At 35.7% G+C, this 24705-nt stretch overlaps 1 protein-coding gene across 2 annotated transcripts in view; it reads right to left on the bottom strand.

Annotated features, from left to right (window-relative positions):
* The window catches only part of PARD3B (par-3 family cell polarity regulator beta), a 1103837-nt gene that overhangs the window by 937997 nt on the left and 141135 nt on the right, over window positions 1–24705 (bottom strand). For both annotated transcript variants that reach the window (XM_053597659.1, XM_053597658.1), the window contains exon 2: window positions 22031–22132. In XM_053597659.1, the coding sequence (XP_053453634.1) occupies window positions 22031–22132 (102 nt within the window). The remainder of the gene's footprint in view (window positions 1–22030; window positions 22133–24705) is intronic.

The following is a 24705-nucleotide window of genomic DNA, read 5'->3' as shown; positions in this document are numbered from 1 at the left end:
TTCTTTCATCAAAATCACTATCAAGACTTTCAACATCCTTTGGGTTAGAATTTCAGACCAGCAATGCAGAACTTGAAGAACTACTATTACATTTCAGCTCAAGAGTTTTCACCTGTGTCAGTGACAGCAGTTAGAGGGGAAAAAAAAATCTAGACACCAAGAAAGGAAGGGAAGAAGGAAAGGAAGGAGGGAGGGAGGAGGAAAGAATGAAAAGGACTTCTTAGCAATTCCAGGACCCCTGCCAAGAGGATGGGACAAGAACCTACATAAGCTCCCCAGGTTCTTCAATGGAATCCCTCTTCAGGTCATTAACTGAGAAGCAATGACACTGGTGCAACCCCTCAGAGTTAGGAAGGAGGAAGGGGAGGCTAAGGGAGACTGAGGGACCCAATCAGAATCACCCAGTTAGTGAGCAGTAGATACAGCTCCCAATAAGTGCCCAGGACACTGACCCACATCTAAAATCTACCACGAGCACATATCACATATTTTCAAATGATTTCAAGGACAACTTGAAAAAAATCCTTTTATCATAAGGACACTTGTACTAGACTGTTTATTGCAGCTCAATTTACAATCGCCAAAATGTGGAAACAGCCTAAATGCCCACCAACCCAGGAATGGATTAACAAGCTGTGGTATATGTATACCATGGAATACTATTCAGCCATTAAAAAAAATGGAGACTTTACATCCTTCGTATTAACCTGGATGGACGTGGAAGACGTTATTCTTAGTAAAGCATCACAAGAATGGAGAAGCATGAATCCTATGTACTCAATTTTGATATGAGGACAATTAATGACAATTATGGTTATGGGGGGGAAACAGAAAGAGGGAAGGAGGGAGGGGGGTGGGGCCTTGGTGTGTGTCACACTTTATGGGGGCAAGACATGATTGGAAGAGGGACTTTACCTAACAATTGCAATCAGTGTAACCTGGCTTATTGTACCCTCAATGAATCCCCAACAATAAAACAATAAAAAAATAAAACTGAAAAAAAAAAAAATCTAACAAATGTATCTCAAAATACATATTAGCTGAACAATTTCTTGCCAGGGCAAAGAATGTGAACTTGCTTTAACAAAGGGTCACTGTATGTTCAGGAGTAAGGTACAACGTGATGAAAAGATCTTTTTCATAATCTTCTGCCCCCCTTTAGAATAAATGGAAACAGCATTTGCATCTACTTAGGCAGTGGTTTCTGGTCAACCAAGAACTTATAGATGTCTATTATCTGAATTTTTTGGCCTATAAGAATTTGAACCAAATGTCTTCCCAGCAGGACAATCTCTTCCCAATATCACAATATCTCTATCCCTTATAACTAAGGGAAGAGATTTCCCTTAGTTACTGTGTTAAGACATTAAGTAAGTTTCACATGTACCTTTGTAAGATGCACCGTAGGTGTAATCCCACCAAACCTTTTACCAACCATTCAAAGTCAACTTAAGCAAAGAAGGAAGATATTGATTCTATTTTAATAGAGTTCTTCTGAAATCTTACCTAATATGAGAATTGGAAGCATTACACAGGTCATTCTGCAAGTCAATAGAAATACAGATAATAAAATCATATTTTTTCTACTTTTAGAAAAGGTCTGTTTTCCTCATGAGATTAAATAATATTTAAGTATTGTGATTTTTAGCTTCTTCAAAATAAAAAACATAAAACTTAAAAAATGTACTTATTACTCTATAATACCATTTAAAATCCTTTCAAGATAATAATTCTTTAGTTATTAGTAAGTACATAATCCTAAGGTGAATGTAAAATTGAAAGCATGCAAAAGTATAATGACCCTTACAGCAAAGGTTCAGTCTATTATTCTATAATATCCCAGTCTGGAAATTGTTGTATTTTGCCTGATTTCAAATACCTTAAGATGCCTCAGTGTTGAGTCCCCAAAAATTGGGACCTAACCTATATAGATACTTATTCTGTAACTAATAGATGGTCCACTGTGTTTTAACATGGGCTGAGCTTCAAAAAGAACTGAAGGAAATGTGCGTTGTGATATTGTAATCTGGAGAACGTAAAAGAGAGAGAACAATAAAGTAGAATAATAAAATACGCACATGCTAACAGTAACGAGTTACGGCTGGTTCTTTCTACATGGAAAAATCCAACTCTGAAACCACAAAAGTTGGCTCAAATTCACAGAAAATCTGTAATAGGCAGATTATCATTTATGTTTTCCCTCTTGGTACTTTTTTCCCCACATAAAATATTGTACTACATTCTACACCATGTGGAAAACATTGTATTGGGTACTCACATGACATAAGGAGAAATCTGAATGTTCTCAAGTTCTTCTATAAGAACATGGTGTTAAATTAATGGGGCTATCCAAGCATTTCAAAACAGTCTTATAACTCTGGATGCTGAGAGGCTGAGAGTTTTTTTTTTTTTGTTGTTGTTGTTGTTTGTTTTGTTTTCCCAAAAGGGTAAGATAATTTAGGAATAAAATACAGCAAAAGAAATGTAATTAATCTGTTTGCACCTTCTCTAAGTAGCTTGCCCCCAAACAACATCACTTCCAATTCAACTGTGTTTCAGCCTCCTTTTACATTCAAGGTGCACGATGCTAAATTAGAAAGTCTCAGCGCTCCCACCCCAAAATTATCTGGAACTTTTATCATTCAATAGTTCAGGTGGAGAAATTAAAGCAGTTAAGAAAAACATTGTAAAAGATTTCCATAGAAGTAACTATCAGTATGGATGAGATTTGAATACCACCAAGGAAAGACTTGGTAGTTTCTTACATAAAACAATATTGGAAACATAATACATGCCCATAAAAGAGAAAAACTCAAATGAATTCAAGGTGGGGGGCAGGGGAATGAGGGAGTGGGATGGTTCTATCCCCACTTAATGGGCACAGACCAGGGTATAGGGCACACCTCTTTGGAGCAGAACACACTTATATGAGGGACTCTACCTAATGATTACAAACATTGTAACCTAATTCTTTGTACCCTCTAACTTCAAACAATAAAAGAAAGTAAATTAAAGGAAAAAAATAATATTGGAAACATAAAAAAAATACTATGACCTTAAGGAGACATTTTAACATATAAACTTGCTCTAGTCTAATTCTATGAGAAGCATTTTACATTAGCCTTTGACAATAAATTCCTAGCAAGAAAAATGGAAAGTAACTTATCTGATGTGACTAAGATATAAAGTTCTTAATACTGTTGGTAATATTTTGGAGAATTTTTTATTACATTACATTATTTCGCTATTATAGTGATTAGATCAAATCTAAATATTTAACATTTCATATTTTTATATAAACATTTATATATTTTTTCCAAATCAAATCTTTGTCTGTGTCTGCATTCTACGACTAGAAGACCATTTCTGAAATCTAACAACCAAATTGTTTAAGGGCATGATGTGCAATGTCAAAAATAAGGTAGCATGCTACATGTTAGTTCTTCTCTATGAAGGTTACTTAGTTCTTCCAAAATTGCAAACTATGTATGTCAAAAACACAATGTACACATTAAAATCTGTCTCCATAATTATAATATTTGTTTTGTACACCAAAACTTTCTCCCTTCTAATAACTCCTCCCAGTTCTAAGACCTTGAGCTTTGAGTTATATCCTCATCCTGTTGTGGGTCTAGAGCTCTAATCAGACAGACACTGACCTGGAGACTAAGTTTCTGAAAGGATCTCTTGGACTATTCCCTCACCCTCTGGACTCCCACTCCAGGGTCTCTCAGTGACCCTCTGCAGGGATATCCAACCCTTTATTTTTCTCTACTGCACATTGGAAGAATAAGAGTTGTATTGGGCCAAACAATAAATATGAAAGAAATGGTTTATTAGAATCCTGTTAGAAAAACACAGTCTAAAAGTTTGTGTATGATACACAAACAATAATTTAGTCATACAATCATTTTAATTATAATAATTTAGAATTCATAATAATGTAGTTATCCAACATCTACCAGATATATCTAGGAACACTGCTTGGCCTTTAGGACAAAAACAAATTACCAAGGAAGTTTAAGAATTACCAATTAATGGAGAAGAAATCTAAAGGTTCAGGAAGGTATGAAGTTACTGATGTTTTCAGGAAACTCTGGAACATATTCTTCTTAGTAAAGTATCTCAAGAATGGAAGAAAAGTATCCACTCAATACTCAATACTACTATGACATCAGTATATAATCACCTATACATTCATACAAATGGTAAAACATTAACTATAGCCCAGAAAGAAGGAGGGAAGAGGAGGGAGAGGGAACAGCGGAGGCCGGAAGGAGGGAGGGTATTTGGTGAGATCTCACCTAAGTGCATAATGCAATGGTACATTTCAAAATTATTTAGAGTATAAATGACTTACCACAACAAATAAGTAGGCGAGGTGATGGTTATGTTAATTAGTTCAATGTAAGCATTCCACGTTGTATGTTAAAACAGCACATTGCACCCCATAAATGCATTAATGTACACGGTTATGATTTAATAAAGAAAAAATTTAAGAAATTTTTAAAAAGGAAACTTGTATTATAGCTTTTTGTTTTCATTATAATTCTTCAAAACCATACTTTAAAAAAAATCTTAAAGGGCAGCTCCTGTGGCTCAGTGAGTAGAGTGCTGGCACCCAATACTGAGGGTGGCGAGTTCAAACCCAGCCCCCGCCAAACTGCAACAAAAAAATAGCCGGGCGTTGTGGTGGGCGCCTGTAGTCCCAGCTACTTGGGAGGCTGAGGCAAGAGAATCACCTAAGCCCAAGAGCTGGAAGTTGCTGTGAGCTAGTGACACCACAACACTCTACCAAGGGTGACAAAGTGAGACTCTGTCACTTTAAAAAAAAAATCTTGAAGTTTATCTTCGGTCTTCATTGCCTCATCCATTAACCTAATCAAAGAGCCTCTATTTTGTATCGAGGACTTAGAATAAAAATATGATCCTCATTCGTATGAATGTGTAAGTGTTTATATATTGGTTTCACACAATGTAAGGGTACATTTCAAAACAACTAGGAGTATATTATAAATGTCTTACCACAAAAATAAGTGAGGCGATGGTTATGTTAATTAGTTTAAGCATTCCACATTGTATATCAAATCATACTGTACCCTATAAATGTATAAGTTATGATTTAATAAACATTACAAAAAATATGATCATCACTGAAGGACCTCATAGTGTTGGTTGGGAAGGGAAAAGGGATGGACACAAGGGAACAAACGTTAAACAATTCCCTTATAATGCACGAGGCCTGTGGTTTGGCCACACAGCAGTGCCTGCTGTCTCCCACACACTGCATTGCTTTGGACTACTCAGTCTGCCCACTCTTGACAAACCACACCGACTCCCACTAAAAGTGTTCATCTTCCCAAGCAGAGAGACACATACGTCCTTCATCTTTTCTCTCCTCTACTCTAGTATCGAGTCAGTGCCTTGGACAGGATAATATTTAATAAGTATCTCTTAAATGGAATTTTGTTTGCTTATTTTATTTCCTTTTTTATATTTTGTTTAATAGATATTTTATAGTATTTCATACTATATAAATGAGAGGGGAGGTATGTGTGTGCTTAAAGTTTTACGTGACAAAGATTTCAAATGACCTTCATTTTAAATGACCTTCATTTACTACTAAGAAGAGCTTTTTAAAATTAATTTCAAAGGCCTCTTCCACCCACCACTGACTCTTTATTCCTTTATCTGCTAGACTTGTCCTGCTGGTCTTTGCCGTGTCTAACATTACCTGTCATGTTGTCTCTTCCCTCCGTGAGAATATAGGATTCCTGAATGGAGACGCTGGACTTTCAAGCTTCCCTCCTTGTACCAGTGCCTAGCACATAACAGGTGCCCAATACCAGACAGGGTGAAAATAAACCAAGTTACATCTGCCAGGCTAACCCCCGAGCCTAAGATGCTGAGTCTTAGTGAGAGTGGGTCCATGGTTTTCAATTAATTCTACCTTTCCTGAACTATATTTGACAGTGTTGCATGCACTCTGCACTCTTTCCTCCCTCTTGTGTGCCAAAACAGCTTAACCTTTTATTTAAGTATCTCTGGTCCAAAAACCATTAAAATTGGGCAGCTCTAATAAATACTACTACATAATGACTCACCCTAGTTCTCTGTAGTAATTAGTACTCTGGTGATGAAATGTGCCTCTAGGTTCAAAATTTTATAATGTTTTGACAGTTGGAATTTTACCAAGCATGAAATGAACCAATAAAAAATTCTCTTTTGTTATCATTCTCTAAGCATTAGGGGGAAAAAATTCACAACGTGTAACAGTAGTACTCTAGGAAAAAAAAAATTGTGCTCCTCACCCCAGATTCATAGGAGACGTTTTACATAGTGTTCGAATGAAGAGAAGATAAATGTAAATCTCCAAAGATTAAAAGCCAAGAGCTAGTTCTATTTACCAGGCAAGTGAGTTTCAATCACCTTGATTAGCAAAGCAAGATAATACGCAATAAAATCTTCGTGCCAGTCAAAATTTCATAAATACCGCATTTTATTTCCTATCCTTAACTGTTTGATGATCATGGTATCTCTAATCACCTCTGAGTCTCCCTCTCAAAATCCTTTCATCCCAAGGAAAATATGCATGACTCAGACAATACTTCATTAGCTGAACAAAGGTTTCAGCTGCATCTGCGGAGGCCACGTGCTTTACCGGAAGTAACAAGAGCTATAATTTCCGAGTTCATCTTTACATTTATTGAAAAGTTCAAACTTGCCAGGTTCTAAGAATCTCTATGAATCCAAACATATTCTCAACAATATCTGCATTATTTTATCCAAAATAAAAACATTCTTAGAATGAAAATCTGGGGAGAGTGGTGATAGTTGTGCAATGACGTGAATGTAATTAATGCCATGGAACTTATATCACATTTAAAAATAGTTATGATGGAAGATTTTTTTTTTTTTTTTTTTTTTTTGCAGTTTTTGGCTGGGGCTAGGTTTGAACCCACCACCTCCCGCATATGGGGCCAGCGCCCTACTCCTTTGAGCCACAGGTGCCGCCCTGATGGAAGATTTTTAATGTATACTTTACCACAAAAGAAAAACTGATTTCCTTACATGTTATTTTGAAGCATTTATGCTATATCTGAAGGAATTTTATAATTCATTTTCTAAATGTACACTCTGACACCACGTAACAGGCTCCAATGATCCTTTCTGATATTTGGCACTCTTTCATTAACTTCCTTGAATTTTTAAGAAGCCAAGAAAACTGTTAAAGAAATTACTAGAGATGTGTCTTGCATTACGGAATCCAACTTACCACCATAAAATATGAATTTTCTTTATAAATTATACAGTAATATAGGATAAGCTCTGTGGTGTGCAGTCATGAGCATTCTCAGTATGGGGTGGGCCATGAGGCAGAGTCCAGGAGGACCTTAGTAAATGATATTGTAACTGTACCCCTCTAAAATGAAATGCCACGCTTACGAATTGGTTATTTTTTAATGATTAAGCTAACGAGTTCTGAACTTTTAACCTATATGGGTTTCATAATTACACAGCTTGAAATCCTCATCAGAAAATCTGTCTGCTCCTGAAATTCAAATCATTTTATAATCTTGAATAATGCATGGCAACTCTACAGAAATTAAAACATTTCATAAAAGTTAAGAAATTCACAACCTTTTTTACAAGAGCATAAAGCAACAGAAATAAATTAGTTGTCACTTCCCCTGACGTTCCAGTCTAACTCCTCCCCTCACCACCTCTTTAACAGGAGGAATCTTATTTCTCTGTACACAAATGACATAATGGCTATAGCTTCATAGTGCAAATGTCTTATACATGAGCCATTGCAGAGACAGTTCAGTAGTTTCAAAAAGTACCATGAAGATGGAAAAATGAATCCTGTGTCTAAGCATAGACATTAAGAACTCCATCTTCAGAGACAAACAGTTGAGAGTTTGATTCCCAGCGCAGTCACATCCTGGCTCTGTGGCAATGGGCAAACCCTTAGTTTCAAATTTTTTAAAATCCATTCTGTTATTTATTTCATATAGCATACTACTGTTAAAATAGTGTTTAGAGTATTGCAGACATAATTACTTTAACTGCTCAAAAATTAAATTTTCCAATGAAATTATAACTAAAATTTAGAAAAAATTTCTAAATCCTGTTTTTTTCATGTTTAATTTTGGTATCATTAGACCATCAGATACTATAGTTGAATTATAAAAACATTTTTCAATTTAAGAAGAAAATACTTGCCTTTGAAAAAATTAAGTCATGAATAAACAGACTCTTATAAGTATTCATTTCAATAAATCTTCTACCCATTTTTAGCTTTTGACTTCTGACAAACAGCAAAGATTTAAAGAATAGTAATTAGGAGGATTTTTTTTTAATTCTACTTTTATTTAAATACTTATTTTAAGTATCCAAGTAGCAAGAAATACATAAGAAATACATAAGCTTTCAATCTAGATATTCTTGGAACTTGATAAATTTTCTGTTTGTGTATATATACACAAAAGATACTAAATTTAAAATTAACTTGGCCAACCAGAGCTGCATTCTGTATTTTGATGCATTATATAAATGGGTACAAGAATTATCTCAGATTGAAATCTCTGTTAAGTGCAAAATATTTCATCCATTATGTTCAATCATTGCAGTTAAATACCTAACTTCCTTAAATAGAAGTTTCCATCTGGGAAAGTGACATCTAAATAGTTTGAGTGTTTATGCCTTTGACATTGAGTCTCCCAAAGGAAATGTCAATATTATTTTTTTCATTTTTCCATCACTTCTTATTCATATTATTCTTAGGACATTTTTTTTTTATTTTGACATTCATCATAGTAGTTTTTAAGCCATCAGCACACTGAATCTGCAAATTACCTACTTTTCTAACCAATCACATCCATTCCCCCTCCCCCAACACTTACACAGTGTTCTTACAAATCCTTGTGGAATCTCTTAACCGCCAATCTTCCTAAATACACCAAAATATTCTGTCTTGTTAGGAAAGATGGGCAAGTTCTGCAGTTAATTCAAAGAACTCTGATTTGGCTGTCATGTAGCCATTTCAGAAAAGAATGATCATGATTTAAATATGATGTAAAGGACTACTGCCTTTATATTACTTGGATGTGAAATGCCCTGACTATCTCACAAAATTGTTTCCAGTGTGTAAGATAAGAGCATTCTCACTTCCTCAGTGAATGGGAAAAATCCCCAATCTGCTCCTTCTTGGGGCTGAGGGCCCCCTGGGGTTCTCTGGGCTGCCCTCTTAAAGGACACTCAAACATCTTTTTATAACTTAGGCAGAGAGTAGGAAGAGAAGAACCCTATGTCAGGTCAAGGACTCCATTATTTTTGAGATAACTTGGGAAACATCAGATAATTAGAAAACTTCTTCACCAATAAGGGGAAACTGGAGTGTTAACCACATGACCATGTCAATGCCATTGGAGTGAAATACGATCTTGTCAATAACTCTCCAAGTACTGGGAAACTTCTTAACTGCCTAAGGTTTCTCCTTCTTCTTCTTTTACTTTTTTTTGCTTTAAATATAGTATCCAATTGCTTGATGTAAATAGGATTGTATCTAGTTGAAGAACCAACATTTCAAGGTTAGGATCAAATGTTTCTTCCAAGTTGTTAAAACAAAAATTAGGACAACTAGATCAAAAATGCATCCTTGTGAAAAGCAGCCTCTGTGTTCCTTTGTAAGACCACACACTGACTTACCTACTTACATTTTAAATATCTAAAAAGGCTAAAAATAGAACCCTTTCTGATTCCCCAACTCCTAGGATATTGGTTGTCAACATATAATTTTGGAATGAATAAGTGAAATAATGAGAGTTTCTAATAAATAAATCCATTAGTTAAGTAGCATTAATTATTTCTCCTAGGAAAAATGTAATCAATAATCCTGAATAATGACTAATTTAAATTAAAAAAGGCATATTTGTCATCAAATGGAAAATTTTTTAATTAACCTTGTCTATTAAATCTAAGCCACACACACCGAACAAGTGGAATATACATTTTATTACTTCTCAGCCTTTTGGCTGAGATCAAGTGGAATAAACATTTTGCCCCTACACATTTGTAGGGACTTAGTTCTTTCACCAACAATACACAAACTTCTGAAAGGAAGGAGCTAAGGATCCTGGCAGAACCATGAACAAAAATCAGAAAACTTCTCTAATTAATGATGTATAGAAAACTGAAAAGATTAGAAAAAATATGTCCTAATGAAGTAGGAATAAAGAGGGGCCCCAAAACAATCAAGCCAAAACTTCTATAAGAGTGGTAACAACTGAGAAACCTTGTGGGCCACAGAAATGTGGAGCATTTACAAGCAAGCTCAAGTGTAAAGAAACACGTGGCTAATATAATTGGAGCTCTCCAGTTAGGATGGACTTGAGAGTCATCCAAGTCTACTGTCTCCAATGCAATGTTCCTGAGATTGCCTGCGTCAGACTCTCTTCTCATGCTTGAAACTAGATGGCTACAGTGGTGTTAACCTTAAAAAAAAAATAAAATTCAGAGGAAACATCTCCCACAAATGGAGAAGGACTCAGCAAACCTCTGAGCATCTTTGGCATAAATTGAACCACATGACCTTTCCCAAAGTAATAACTGTCACAGAGAACTAAGTCACTGATGGAGGAGCAGCCCAACTCACACTTGAAGGTGAGTAGTCATGGACTTAACCACATGGGCTGTATGTTGAAGGCAAAGGTATCTGAACAAAATATGGAGCGAAAAGGGACACAGATGCTGGGTAAGCAAACAACAACGTACTACAATCGACTACACAGGCCAATCCTGTATTTCTGGACCGAAATGTATATGTCATAGGATGATCGTTGGCCTTGAGAGGTCTCTAAACAAATCCAGAAGCTAAGAGGAATTCCTAGCAAATGTTTGCTCAATACTCACTACTCATGTACTCTAGGTATCTCAGTTTAAGTATTACAAAGCAGCACGTGTGTCACTGACAAGCTATTCATTATACTGAGCTGAAATATGCTTCCTTGAAACTTCATTGGCCCAACTTCTTAGAGCAACAATGAATGAATTTATCCCTTCTTTTCTATAATCACTCAAATGTTTGAGGGCGGTTTGTAAGCTGGTTCCCTCTGAACCTTCTCTTCTCAGTTGTGGTCTCAAGTTCTTTAGGCCTAATATTTGGCACTTCCATTTTAAAGTTAATGGAGAACTTTGTAAAATGTCCATCTAACAGGTGAGCTATTTAGTAAACCTCATCTTACTATCACACTAGGTTCATTTCAAACTGGTTGGTATACAATGGCCACAATAAGCTACTAGTCTCGAAATCAAGTTCTAACCTTGTCATCAATTAGGAACTATGAGATTCTTTAATTTAAGATCACTAAGCTACTAGAATAATCTCAAATCATTACTTTGTAGGCTTTATGGTCTGTTTACAGTTACGAATTATATAAATATGTGTGTTTGCTATTGAGATTAATGAAGAGATTATATCTGAACACATTTCTATGTTCTTTTACTCCTCTGATTAAAGTCCACACAAGGAGGTTTTCTTCTTTATGGTTAAGGAAGTGTCACTTGATCCTTCAAAACTGATTCACAATATCAAAAGAAGGAAAGCTAAAAAGAGAAATTAAAAAGTTAAAGCAGTAAATATTACATCTAGTAATCCTGTCACGATTATATAAGTAAAGCTTCTATATTCATAAGATGGGAGAAGTATACTTTTTAAGCCTAAAATTACATACTTAGAGAACTTTAAAGCATGACAATTTAAAAGCTATAAATTTAAGACCACATTCATATTCACTAAATTTTTTTCTATAAATATAGGGCATTTATATGGAATTTGGACAAGTACCTCATGGAAGTGTGATAAGCATCAGATTCCAAGAGCTACCTGAAAAGTCTGTTTGACTCACAATGTGGCTAATTAATAACATAAAGTGAGTTTGAGCTCTTGGAAATAAAAGAATCGGCATAGTAAAAAACACGAAGAGTCTAGTATATGGTTACTCCCATTAAATTGCTGGTTAGCTAATATCTCTTGATGAAACTACCAAGTAACTAAATGGTTGCTTATTTAAACTTCAGGAATCATTTGTCAATATTGAGTAATAACCTCGTTACTGGCCTCCCCCACCTTTAAATCATGGGTGTTCATGTAGTCCCTTGCTTTTCTTTTCAAAACATTCTACTTATTTCTTGAGACCCTTCCTATCTTCAGAGAAGGGCACCCTCTCCTTTCCTCCCTAACCCTCCCATTTTATAAAACCTATTGCTAATCATTAAGAAAAGGTGAGTAGCAAACGTGTTTGCACAGAGGGTTATCAAGATTCCAGAATGTTGATGAGCTCTGGGCAATTGTCCTTATACTACAACTGACACCTTCTTTGCTAGTCTGAACGTAGAAGCTGCGCTACTCTTTCTTCCCACCCACCCTCAATTTTTTAGAGTAAATTCAGTTCTCTTTTAAGTTACCTTGTCCTATACTCCTTACCACTGTCTGTTTACTGAATACCTCACTGGAAGGCAAGAAGAGTGTTCATTTGACATAAAACCATGATCATTCTCCCAAACCTCGCTCCCAGTCCTCTCTCCCCTGCCCAGTGCCCAGTGTCCTCACACCATGGAAAGCCCAGCCCGGACTGTGTGGAACTGTTTGCTTTAATACCTCAGGACTGCTGCTCCAAGAAGCAAGAACAAAAGTGGTGCAATTGCTTAGTGCACCATAGTTTGAAGTGTTACCATATATTACTTCATTTCATTTGATCCTCCTACTTCAGTGGTAGGTGGAATAGGGTAGTTGATTTTACTAATGAGAAAACGGAGGTTCAGAGAGATTAGAGAAATAAGAAAAGCCTAGATGCAAACTTCCAATTCCCAGTGCTCTGCCACATAAGACTCTATAATATTGCTTCAGTGAAGGTGATTTCAGCTAAATATTAGTGGAATGCAATCTGATTAAATCAACACACACAGGTATTGGTGACTGACGGGATGACTAATTAGCACTCACAGTCATTTGCATTTTTAAAAGAGGATGTTTTATAGCTTAAGTCGCTTTCCATTTGCTGTGATGTTATTATGTAACTTACTGTAAGTTACATAAGTAAAAACCAGATGTATATAAAAAAGATAATAATGGTCCCATATCTCTAGGGCACAGATATGTCTATATAAATGTCTCCGAAAGCATCTAATGGGAAAGAGAAAATTGGTAGAACTATGTCCAATAATAATATGGCAAAAGGCATGCTGTGAAGATGAAAATGTTCATTGATTCTTTTTTAAATAATTACATCTTTAGCTCTAAGTCAAGGATCATTGTAATCTCAAATGTTATTGCCTTTTTACCTCCCACCAGACTTGAAATTTTACTTATATCTCAAACATTTTCTTACGGTTTACTCTTCACTGCACTCAAATGCTTAGCCAAATAACACCATAAAGCTGGGTAATTTTTTTCTTTGTTACTGCATCACTGATATGCACACCAAGCAAGCACACTCTGCGCAAGGATACACAGCTCCACACACAAACATCTGTGCATGGATTCTCTGTCCACACACACACACACACACACACTCTGTAGTGCCAAGCAGCTCAACTGCAGAAGGCACCAGGGAGAACACGTTTGATGTGCCATCATCGAGATTACTGTAGTTTAAGTTACTATCTCCAGCACCATTTGTCTTTGCCATTATAAGGTCACAGAGGTATTGATTCCAAAGTGCTCCTTTGAGGTTGAAACATGCCCACAAGCTGCTTTCTAATAAAATATTTAGAAGAGACAGCATAGTTTGGTGAAAGAAAAAAGTAGACAATTCAAAATTTTCAGTTCTAGTTTCCACTCAATCACTGACTAAAATAAAACATGTTTATTAAATACCAAACCACACCTAAGCCCAAGAGCTGAAGGTTGCTGTGAGCTGTAATGCCAAAGCACTCTACCAAGGGTGACAAAGTGAGACTCTGTCTCTGAAAAAAGAAAGAAAGAAAGAAAAAATAAATACCAAACCACAGGTGGGAAGTCCATCCCAGTTCTAAAAGAGCATTCATAACAAATGGGGAGACATAACTAAGATGTGAGAAGTTAAACCTTCCAGTCTGTCTCTCTGGATTTAAAAAAAAAAATGCTAAACATAATAAAATTCTTAAAAAATCTTTCACAATGATAAGTGATAAATGTTACTGGCCAATAACATTTGAAAAAGAAAAAAGATCACTTAATCATTTCTAAAACATTTCAGAGCACAGAGAATTCATTTCAGATTGGGAGGATCTGCAAATATTGACTAGGGGAGAAATAAATTTGACCTGGTTCTTAAAGATCAATAAGAATTAAGCAGCAGGAATAAACACATTCTTTACATGTGTATCATGCTCTATAATTTCTGTTGCACCTTCATGCGCACCTTCTCAGCCTTCCCAATGACACCATGAGAAAGATATCACTTACCATTCTCATTTCACTGTGGAAAACTGGAGATCAGAGTGGCTGAATGATTCACACAAGCCCTCAAAGCATACATTCGTTTATTCACTCTACAGTTATTCCAACAGCTAGGAAGGGCCAGGTACTACTGCTGGTGCTGGGAATACAGCGGTGAACAAAACGAAGACGCTTTCCTCATGGAGTTAAAATTCAACAGTAACTGAGTCCTCGGTAAGCAGCGATTGGGGGCAAGGACACACCAGACCAGTAGAACAGGAAAGAAAAAAGCTATGGTGCAAGAAAGTACCCGATATGTAAGAAAATAATATAGCACATCATTAGCACTGAGGTTTACGAAGGCTGAATTTGAGTAAGGTAGTTTGGGGGCATTCTGAGGCCTCCTCATGTAATGTATAGCTATGAGGTTTAGATTTGATTCAGTATATCTAGACAGAATAGTATTATTTAAGCATGACTTCTGGAATAATGTAATCTGCATTATTAACAATAGTATGTTAACTATGATAGCACCTAACACTTATCATAGGCCAGTTAATACATGTAAACATGAAGAACCTCAGGCACAAGAGATAAAAATAACTTGATCAAAGTCATTCAGCTAATAGCCCCAAAATGAACTGGCTTTGCCCTCCAGAACAGAAGCTTTGCCCTCCAGAACACAAGGATATCCAAACTACTTGGATCTCCATGGACATTGTCAGGACCCTGAAAGGAGGTGCAGGCAAGGACCAAGGAAAGAAATTTGGTACAGTCAAATTTGGTACAGTTTCCCTCCTTTGCAAGATGATGAGGGTAAGCTACATGATTCTATAATTTTGCAATTCTATAAGCAGAGAGTGATTCTGAAAAGCTTGAGTTGAAATTTCTTGGCCAAGGCAATCCTTTTTTTCTTTAGGGGCTTCTGAGTTTATTCCTGAGACATTCTCCAAATTTCTTCTATGTGCTGTTAGAACATCAACATCTATGAACTAAAGTAAAACTTTGAGAAGAAAAAAATAAAAACACCATATCCTAATTTATTAAAAAATACCTTTAAAATAGGTGCCTTTCCTTGTGACCAAAGTCTTAATGACAAGATGAGAGCTCAGAAATGAAATAAACCTCTGCTCTTTTCTCAGTGATCTGACTTTTTTTTTTATTAAATCATAGCTGTGTGCATTAACGTAATCATGGAGCACCATGCACTGATTTTATACACAATTTGAAACATTTTCATCAAACTGGTTAACATAGCCCTCATGGCATTTTCTTAGTTATTGTGTTAAGACATTTATATTCTATATTTAGTAAGTTTCACATGTACCCTTGTAAGCTGCATCATAGGTGTGATCCCACCAATTACCCTCCCTCCACCCATCCCCCCCCTGCCCCTCCCTTTGCCCTTTCCCCATATTCTTAGGTTATAAGTGGTCTAACATGATTTAGAATTTGCCTTCTCCCCCAAAATACAATATACCTCATAAATTTTGAACTACAGATGCAAAAAGTTACATGCTTCACTATTACCAACCATTAATCTTTCAACCAGTGAATAGGAAGATAGAGGAAGTCTAAATTTGAAAAAAAAAAAAAACATTCAATAAATAAAAGAGGAGTTTTGTAAATAAAGAGAATTCCCTTTAGTCTTTCTTGGAGGACTCACAAAAGCACAAGAAATACATGTAAACTCAGGCTTTAATATTCACATCTGAGTCTTTGGGTTACACCAAAAATATGGTAAAAATGATTTGAGAATGAAGCAGAACCAAATACTGCACATTCAGAAAGCAGCTTCTCCGAGCTGGTTCCCAGGTAACTGTGGACTCCACTAGAGGGCAACAGAGCGTGTTCAGGAAGCAAGCGGGCTACAGCTGCAGTGGTTTTAGGCCACCAGTTCAGTGAGACTAGCAAACTAGTCTCCACTGTAAAACCATATTAGATCCCTGAATGCTACTTATATTACCAAACAATATGTTCTAATAAAAGGATTTTCATTTTAAATTTAATCATACTGGTATTTTTCATTTTTCAAATACTTTATTAATCCCAATGTTTTGTCATAATCAAGTATCTTCTCATAAAACAATTTTAACAGTGTAATAACTTTTAAACAAATTTAATAAGGTTTATTAAAAACAGTTAAAGTGTATAGTACAATAGTTTCTTTGATGTTTTAATACTTAAATTAAAAACACCTAACAGTCAAATAAAAACACATGGGTTAAAAATATAGTAATAACCCTACCAGAATATCATTACTATAACAGCTGACATTTGAGTTCTTAGTATATACCATACTACACTTACAACTCAGTAGTATTTACATATGTAATTTTTCCATACTCACCCTATAAGATAAAAACTAACCTCATGTCTATTTTATGAATAGTGAAATCGAGGCTAATAGAGATGAGGAAACTTGCCCCAGGACACATAACTAACAGGAGATAAAACAGAATTTAAATTGTAATACTTCAGTATCTCATGTGATCCAGGGGTCAACTTGCCCTTCAATAGTGCCCAAGAGAGCACCTGGCGTCTCTCCAAACTGAGCCCCTCTGAGAGGTAAAGCTCATAGACAGAAAGATGTTACTTTACTTCACAGTATAATTTTACTTTAATACCATAGCAGTAATCCAATTGATAAAACAGAAGTTCCATATTGCTGTATTTAATTATTGCATTGCAGTTGTCTTCTCCAAATAAGCCAAAATTTAAAATAACAAGGAAAACAATCATTTAAAAAGCTTAATACTGAGAGATTCTCAATATTCAATTAAAAATATCAGTGAGTTAACATTAAGCTTGGCAGGGGCTTAGTGTTACTGTTTAGTTCCTTTACATCCTGACATGAGAAACTGAAAGGTGAACGAAGATGTTTGGCTGTGTCTTTTAAATGATTTCTACACGATGAAAGACAGTGGTGTAACTGCTGAGATATTTAATGGTCAAGCCCCAAAGAGTGAAGATTCACCTGATAAACTGAAAATTTATTTGTGATGGACTTTGGAAGGAATACTAAGGGCAACCAACTGATCTGAAGTTCCACGCACTTCTCTTATCCTGTAGGGTCTTAAAAGCCCAGTTACTGTGAAACCTGAAGACTAATATCACCTTCAAAGTTTGAAACAGTGTAAGAGCAGTGGATTAGTATCCTACTGTTGCTGCCTCAATGTACCAAAAACATAGTGGCTGAGAATATCACAGATGTATTATCTTACAGTTTTAGAGGTAAGAAATCCAAAATAGTTGTCACTGGGCCAAAATCAAGGTATCAGCAGGGTTGTGTTCTTACTGGAGGCTCTAGGGAAGAATCCCTTCATTTGCCTTCTCCAGCTTTTGGAGGTCACCTGAACACTTTGTCCAGTGCTACCCTCCATCTTCAAAGACAATACTGGTCAGCTGAGTCTTTTTCACATCATATCCCTCCAATATTGACTCTCCTGTCTTCCTCTTTCACTTAGGAGGACCCTGTGATTACACTGGGCCCATCCAGATAATCTAGAGGAATCTCATGTTAAGAACCTTAAGTTAATCATACCTACAAAGACCCTTTTGCCATGTAACATTAGATGTTCAAAGGTTCTAGAGATTAGGGAAAAGACACTTTGGGGAGGCCATTATTCTGCATACTAAAGACAGCACAGTCTGTAATTTGTGCAGATGCTCTGTGCTACTTTTCCCTCTGAAAAGTAGCTATTGGAATACAGAGTTTATTTTTCTTTGAAACTGAATAAAGTAGTTGGACTAGTCTACAGAGTCCAGTCGGAATTAAACTGTATCTGAATTGAGTAATCTGTGACCTGAGAAAGGGGATGCAAGGTTAAATTGACAGATGCAGGTTGTAAACAAAGAGAGTTGAAGTGCACTAAATATGTCTGACATACTAATTCTGAATTTATTATGTTATACTCCACATTGTGTTATGCTCCACAGTTGCAGATTGGCTATCAACAATTCTACTGTCTGTCTCTTCTTAGCAATGGTGGTAGCCATGTAAAAACAAAATTCATGTTTATTTATGACTGATCAATTTTCATAAGTAGAAATTATAGATACAAATGCTCAACACACTCACTACTTGACACATTATAGAAGAATCAAATAAAGTGGGAAAATTTTAATTCTAGGTTCTAGAGCCTGAATCTGCCACTTACCTCCTATATGATCTTGTACAAGTTACTCACAATTACTATGGCTATTCTAGAAATTAAAAATATGTATAAAAATAGTTCCTGTCTGCAAGATTTATTGAAATAAAATAGAAAATACATAAATGTCAAAGCCATTCTGGACTACTCAATGGTTAGCGCTCAATGAAATGCAAATTCGTAGTTCTTGGATGAACTCAATCAGTAGTCTTTGGCAGCCAGAAAAGAGACATTAGAGTAAAGCTATAATTCTTACATATTTATTCCAAAGAACATGAATTATGTGATTGATAAATAAAACTGAAGAATCTTGAGATGAATTGTCATTACTGGATAATTACTAAGTTTTTAGCACAACATTTTCTACAAATACTAGTTATCATAAGATGCAAAATTCCAAAGGTGTTCCAATAATGTTTTGATAAACTATAGGGTAGAAATAATGTAATATAGTAAAACTTATTCCCTCTGCACAGGGCTCAAATGGAAAGTCAAGTTAAAAAATAAAAAAACAAAACTCATAAAGAGATACCCTTTATTCACCAAGCACTATGCTGGCCAAAGAAATAACAGAGGTGAGATGAGCCAGGCTTGGTGGCGTGTGCCTATAATCTTAGCACTTTCAGAGGCCAAGGTGTACCAAGGAGTAAGCAACATAGCAAGACCAGTGTGAGCAACACAGCAAGACCCTCATCTCTACAAAAAAATAGAAAAAATATCTGGACATGGTGGTATACTCCAATTACTCAGGAAGGTGAGGCAGGAGGATCACTTGAGCCCAGGAGTTTGAGGTTGCAGTGAACTCTGATGATGCCACTGCACTCTAGCTCAGGCAACAGAGAAAAACACTGTCTCTAAATAAATAAATAAATAAATAAATAAATCTAAAAGACTAATGACAAACTACTTCACTTTAAGTATCAGAAGCTTTGTAAGTCAAAGCCATTTCTATAGAAAACTGATTAAATGCTATTAGACCCTTCTCTAATTGTAAGTGGAATATCATTTAACTTCTAGCCTTTACTGAAGTGTGCTGGATTTCTTTTTTACCTACTAAATGGCCTCAGTTTACACTTCTTTCTGATTCAAAGTTGTTGTTGTTGTTTCCTGCTTCATTCTTTGCAGTTTGGCTATCTATCAACAGTTCCTAGTACCATTTCTCATCTGTCATGAAAGTCTTTCCAGAGGACTTGTTTTTGGTGTTGGCACAGTGATTATAAGCATCCATCCACGCCTCTCTGGACTTGCTATCCATATGCTAATATGCAAAAGATTATTAGGTAGCCAATTTGCAAAGAGGTGAACTGTTATCTAAGTTCAATGCTGCCTCAAAGGAGCTGAGTGAGTTTGATATTTCATTAAACATCCACACACCATCATTTATAGCTACTTCTTAATCTAAACTGACAAAAAGTAAGGTAACATGAAGTCTGACAGAGCTTCTTTCCCCACTAGACGTATGAACTATAAGGAAATGTTAAAATTGCAGAGGGAATGTCAGAAAAAATAAGTAATGCTCTCTTTCACTTATTTTTAAAAAGAAGAAATGGCAATATGATTTTTTTTCGGGCAACATCAGAAATGTAAATTCGCATCAACTCTGTAGAACAATGCCAATTAGGCTTCATGTAGAAGCATTAAAGTGCATTAAGAAAACAGTTAAAGCTGGACCCAAACAGTACTAATTCTCTGTAGCATTTTAACTGATTATCTCACTTTTTTACTTTATTTAGTAATAGTGGTAGAGTCCCAGTAAAACTGAGATTACATATAATAAAGCTGTTTCTGTGTCTAGTAAATGGATTATGGTTATAAAGTACATTGCTGAGATAGTTAAAAAGAATACTCTAAAAGGAAGAGCTCTGTAGGAGAAATTATTTCCCTAGGCACTATTCATGGAACCATCCTTCCTGTAATGAGGTCTTGGATGAGGCTGGGGTGAGACATTTCCTTCTGGTCCTTCTTAAACTTGCCAGTTTTCAGCTTTTCATTTTAATACACTAGACATCAGTGAAATTTGAGACAGGAACTGCCTTCTCCATTAATAAACAATTCCAATATCTAGAATATTTCAAAGGACAAAGATGGTCCTAGGGAAGCAGAAAGTGAAACAGGGAAAAACAAGTGAAATTCCTCCCATAGAGTTCTCAAGGTCAATAATATTATTTACCATGAGATCAACTAAATAAATAGGAAGTATGCATTTAATTATCTAAAAGAAGCAACTTATAGAGAATAATGCTTTCTTTTCCACTAATCAAGTAAATGTTCTTTGAGAATCAAGGTTGTGTACAATGTTGTACAAGATAACTACTAACACAAGGAATACACAAAAAATAAAAGGTTTTTAGTCCATGTCCTCTAGGAACTGATAATCTATTGAAGGAGATAAGTCCTCATGAAATGGCTAATTATGTGGCCAAAGCACACCAGGTTTGAGTTTCCAAACAAAATATGAAAATGAATGTATGGAATGCCTGCAAAAATTAATGTAAATTCAAGCAGTCTGAAAACATCTCATGGAAAAATAAAAATGCAAATTTTACCTGAGTTCAATAAATGTATTCTTTATATTCCAGTCCAGTTAGTTAAAACATACAAATGTATATACAAACACACAAACATGAGATTATAGAAAAATAATACAGAGAAACGTGTTTACAAATATAAATTCGCCTACCACAAACAGAGCCAAGGATGTAAGAAGGCCTGGTGGAAGAAACTTCAGAAGCAAGGGTCCCTCCCAGAGAGCTGCAATTTAACCTTGGAGGACACATTAGCCATTCACGAGAGGAATGTGTCTTAGCAGCAATAATCCAGTGTTGTACAGTGGGATAGTTTACTTTTACACCTTTCTCAGTTTAGTATCAGAAGAAAAATCCCATTACAAGAAGATATTTGCAATAGGATTATGCCCAGGTAGGTGGGAGAACATGTTCAAACTGTTTGGAATATTCAATGTAGTGCTTCTTTCCTTAGCAGTGAACACAAGACTATCGCTCAACATAGTTGTTTGCCAGCTACTTTAAGAAAAATCTTCACCACGGTTATTCATGTAGCTTTCCTCCCCATTGTATTCTCTACTTTGAAACACATGCAAACATCAGGCATTAAAGTTGAATATTTATCAAGGACTAGGAATAAACTCTGGAGCCAGCAAAAGCAATGATAGTCCAATGGTCTCGGTGTCTGACACTAACTTATTAAGACATTGCCAGGAACTCTTAAGAATGAAGGGGCTGCTAATTAGGCCACCACAAACATATTCCCAAACCTTGACAAAGGTTTTCCAAACATCTGATAAATAACTTTGATTTATGGGTTGTCCGTGTGAGATCTGAACAGATGGTGCCTTTTAATAGTGATGGACACATGAGTTTGTTAAGGATTTCGGTCTCTTGAAAACAAGCAGGTCTGCAGAAGACAGAGAGAAACATTTTTTAGAGTTATCTACCTTATCTTTGTCTTCAACAACATCTGCCAAGACGTCATCTGGATCCAGGATTCCTCCATCTGTGTATTCCAAGTGATGAATCTTCACCCCGCAACTAGGATCCTATGGGGGAACAAACAAGTTTCATGACTCAATCTATTAAACAAAAATACATTTTAAGAGAAAAAAAAATTGACTCTTTAAAAATAAGCTCTGGTAATAACATGTTTAAACACCCCCAAGACAAATGTTATCTATTTATTTGGATAAATATTTAGCATTTTTATCCTGTTTGATTTAAATCAATGAATCAAAGTAAACATATTTCATTAGTTTTTCTGGAAGACAAATTACAATGAAAAAATAAATTGCCCCAGCAACTTGAAAAATATATTCAAGGGATTTTTTTTTTTTTTAATAACCTACAACTTAGATAATGCCAAGAATATTCTGGAAAAGAAAGACTTTCTTGAGGGTATGTTTTGTTAATGAGAAGAGAAGTCCTAACTGAGATTCCACAGCTGTAGGAAAAAACACCCAACAGGCAGGAATCTGTGATAATAATAGCTATCACACTCAAGTGTATGAATGGAAGGCGATAACGCTACCTCTTTACCTTTTTAAAATCTCCATGCATCCCCAACTCTAAGATTTGCAAAGACATACATGGCAAGAGCTCCAGCTTTGGTTTCTGTTTCCTGTAGCATGACAGTAAATACTCGTCTGTAGAACGTTCACTGAATTAGGGTAATAATTTAAGAGGTTTTCAACTACTCTTTCTGAAAAACTGCTGAGTTTTTAAAAACTGCTTATTCTGATACTAAAATTTAGAATTGAACAATTTAGCTCATTTGGTTATTTATGTATTTCATATTTCAAGGAAAGATATGGAAGTATATCATTCTAATAATGGAACAAGAACATGAACCAGCGAATGAAGAACATCAGTAAGGATTTTATCAGAATACCTAAGCTACAATATATCCATTTGTTCTGTGATTCATAGAAAGCCCCTCCAAGAGAGAAATTTTTGAACTATGAAGCACTCAATATCCAATAATAGAACAGATCCCAATTCATAAAAAAACGATGGAAATTCTTCTAAGATAAAGCTCTAAACATTTATCACATGAATCTTTATTAATGGTAAGAACTGACACAACTCACAGAATTCAACTGTAATTCTGAACATAAATGGTTGACAATCTTCTGTTTAACTGAGCCCTGATAAAAGGTGAGGGCACATTATTAAATAATAATTCTTTTAAGGCATCTATTTGGAGGGCTACAAAAATGTGGCCCAAGTACACAGTCTTCCAATAATATAACTTGGTAAAGTGATAGGCTTAAAAAATCTGAAAGAATTCTCCTTACCTAGACTTTCTCATTTCAAAGTTAAGTTTTCTGTAGAGCATCTAAAAGAGTCGTTTCAAGTAAAATAAAAGGATCCATATTTGCTTCTAAAATACTAAGTTTATAGGTGGAAACATTAATGATTTACTAGGAAACTTTAAATGCCTGACTCTATTGCCCAGCTAGAAATGTCAAAGACAGAAGCAGTGAAAGTATAATCTGGTCTCGGCGCCTGTAGCTCAAGCGGCTAGGGCACCAGCCACATACACCAGAGCTGGCAGGTTCAAATCCAGCCCAAGCCCGCCAAACAACAATGACAACTACAACCAAAAAATAACCAGGCGTTGTAGCAAGTGCCTGTAGTCCCAGCTACTTGGGAAGTTGAGGCAAGAGAATCACTTAAGCCCCAAGAGTTGGAGGTTGCTATGAGCTGTGACACCACAGCACTCTACCCAGGGCGATAGCTTGAGACTCTGTATCAAAAAAAAGAAAGTATAATTGGGCAAGAAAAGCAAAGAACATTCATCACCCAATTTTTTAAACCAGTTTTTACCAACTCAAAGTGATTGTGCTATAAAAGATGAGCTAAGTACAAGAGGCTAGATTTCAACAGAAAAATCCAAGGGTATACAAGATAAGGGATGTGGGACTATATAGATCTCTCCCATCAATCTTAGGAAATAGAATCTTTTCACTATAGCCATGAACAACATATATCTCCAAATCAATCCAGGGCTTCTGACTAAAATATAGACTACAATGTTTCCCTTGCATAAATAGCCTGCTTATGAAAGGAGTTTGATTTAATTAATTTCTATGAACTTCCATTGAGTTGGTTTTTAATGTCAGAGTTCTGTAAGATAAAATCTGTTGATTTTAACTGTGTTTATAAAAAGTAATGTATTCCAAAAAGTTTTCTTTCTTTATGTTTGTACTTAAACAGACACCTATTAAGTTGTCTACTTTTTTCTTATACTCAGTTTGTAAAAGCGAATTTTATCATCTAAGATGATTTTATCATCTAAGACTGAGATAAACAATTACCCCTAACAACTTCTGGATAAGGACGTCTCTCTTCCCGTCTAGAGGTAGGAACAGAGAGAGAAGAAAATCAGAGTCTTCATTCATTTAGAGAAATTAAAACAATAGGAGATACGATCTGATCAGTGGTTTGTCAGAAGCAAGAGGGGGTTGTTAAGTGACTTACACTCCTCCCTTGCACATGCTGCTGAGGATATATGACATTGTGGAAAACAATGCACAGGAATTGAAACCAAGACATTTTTCTCTAATTTGATTCAGAGCTAAGTTAAAAAGGGGGGGGGGATACATTTTAGAATCAT

Source organism: Nycticebus coucang, chromosome 7 (genome assembly GCF_027406575.1).
Source record: "Nycticebus coucang isolate mNycCou1 chromosome 7, mNycCou1.pri, whole genome shotgun sequence".
Classification (NCBI taxonomy): domain Eukaryota; kingdom Metazoa; phylum Chordata; class Mammalia; order Primates; family Lorisidae; genus Nycticebus; species Nycticebus coucang.
Note: the sequence above shows the minus strand (reverse complement) of the source record. Positions and strands in the feature narration are given on the sequence as shown.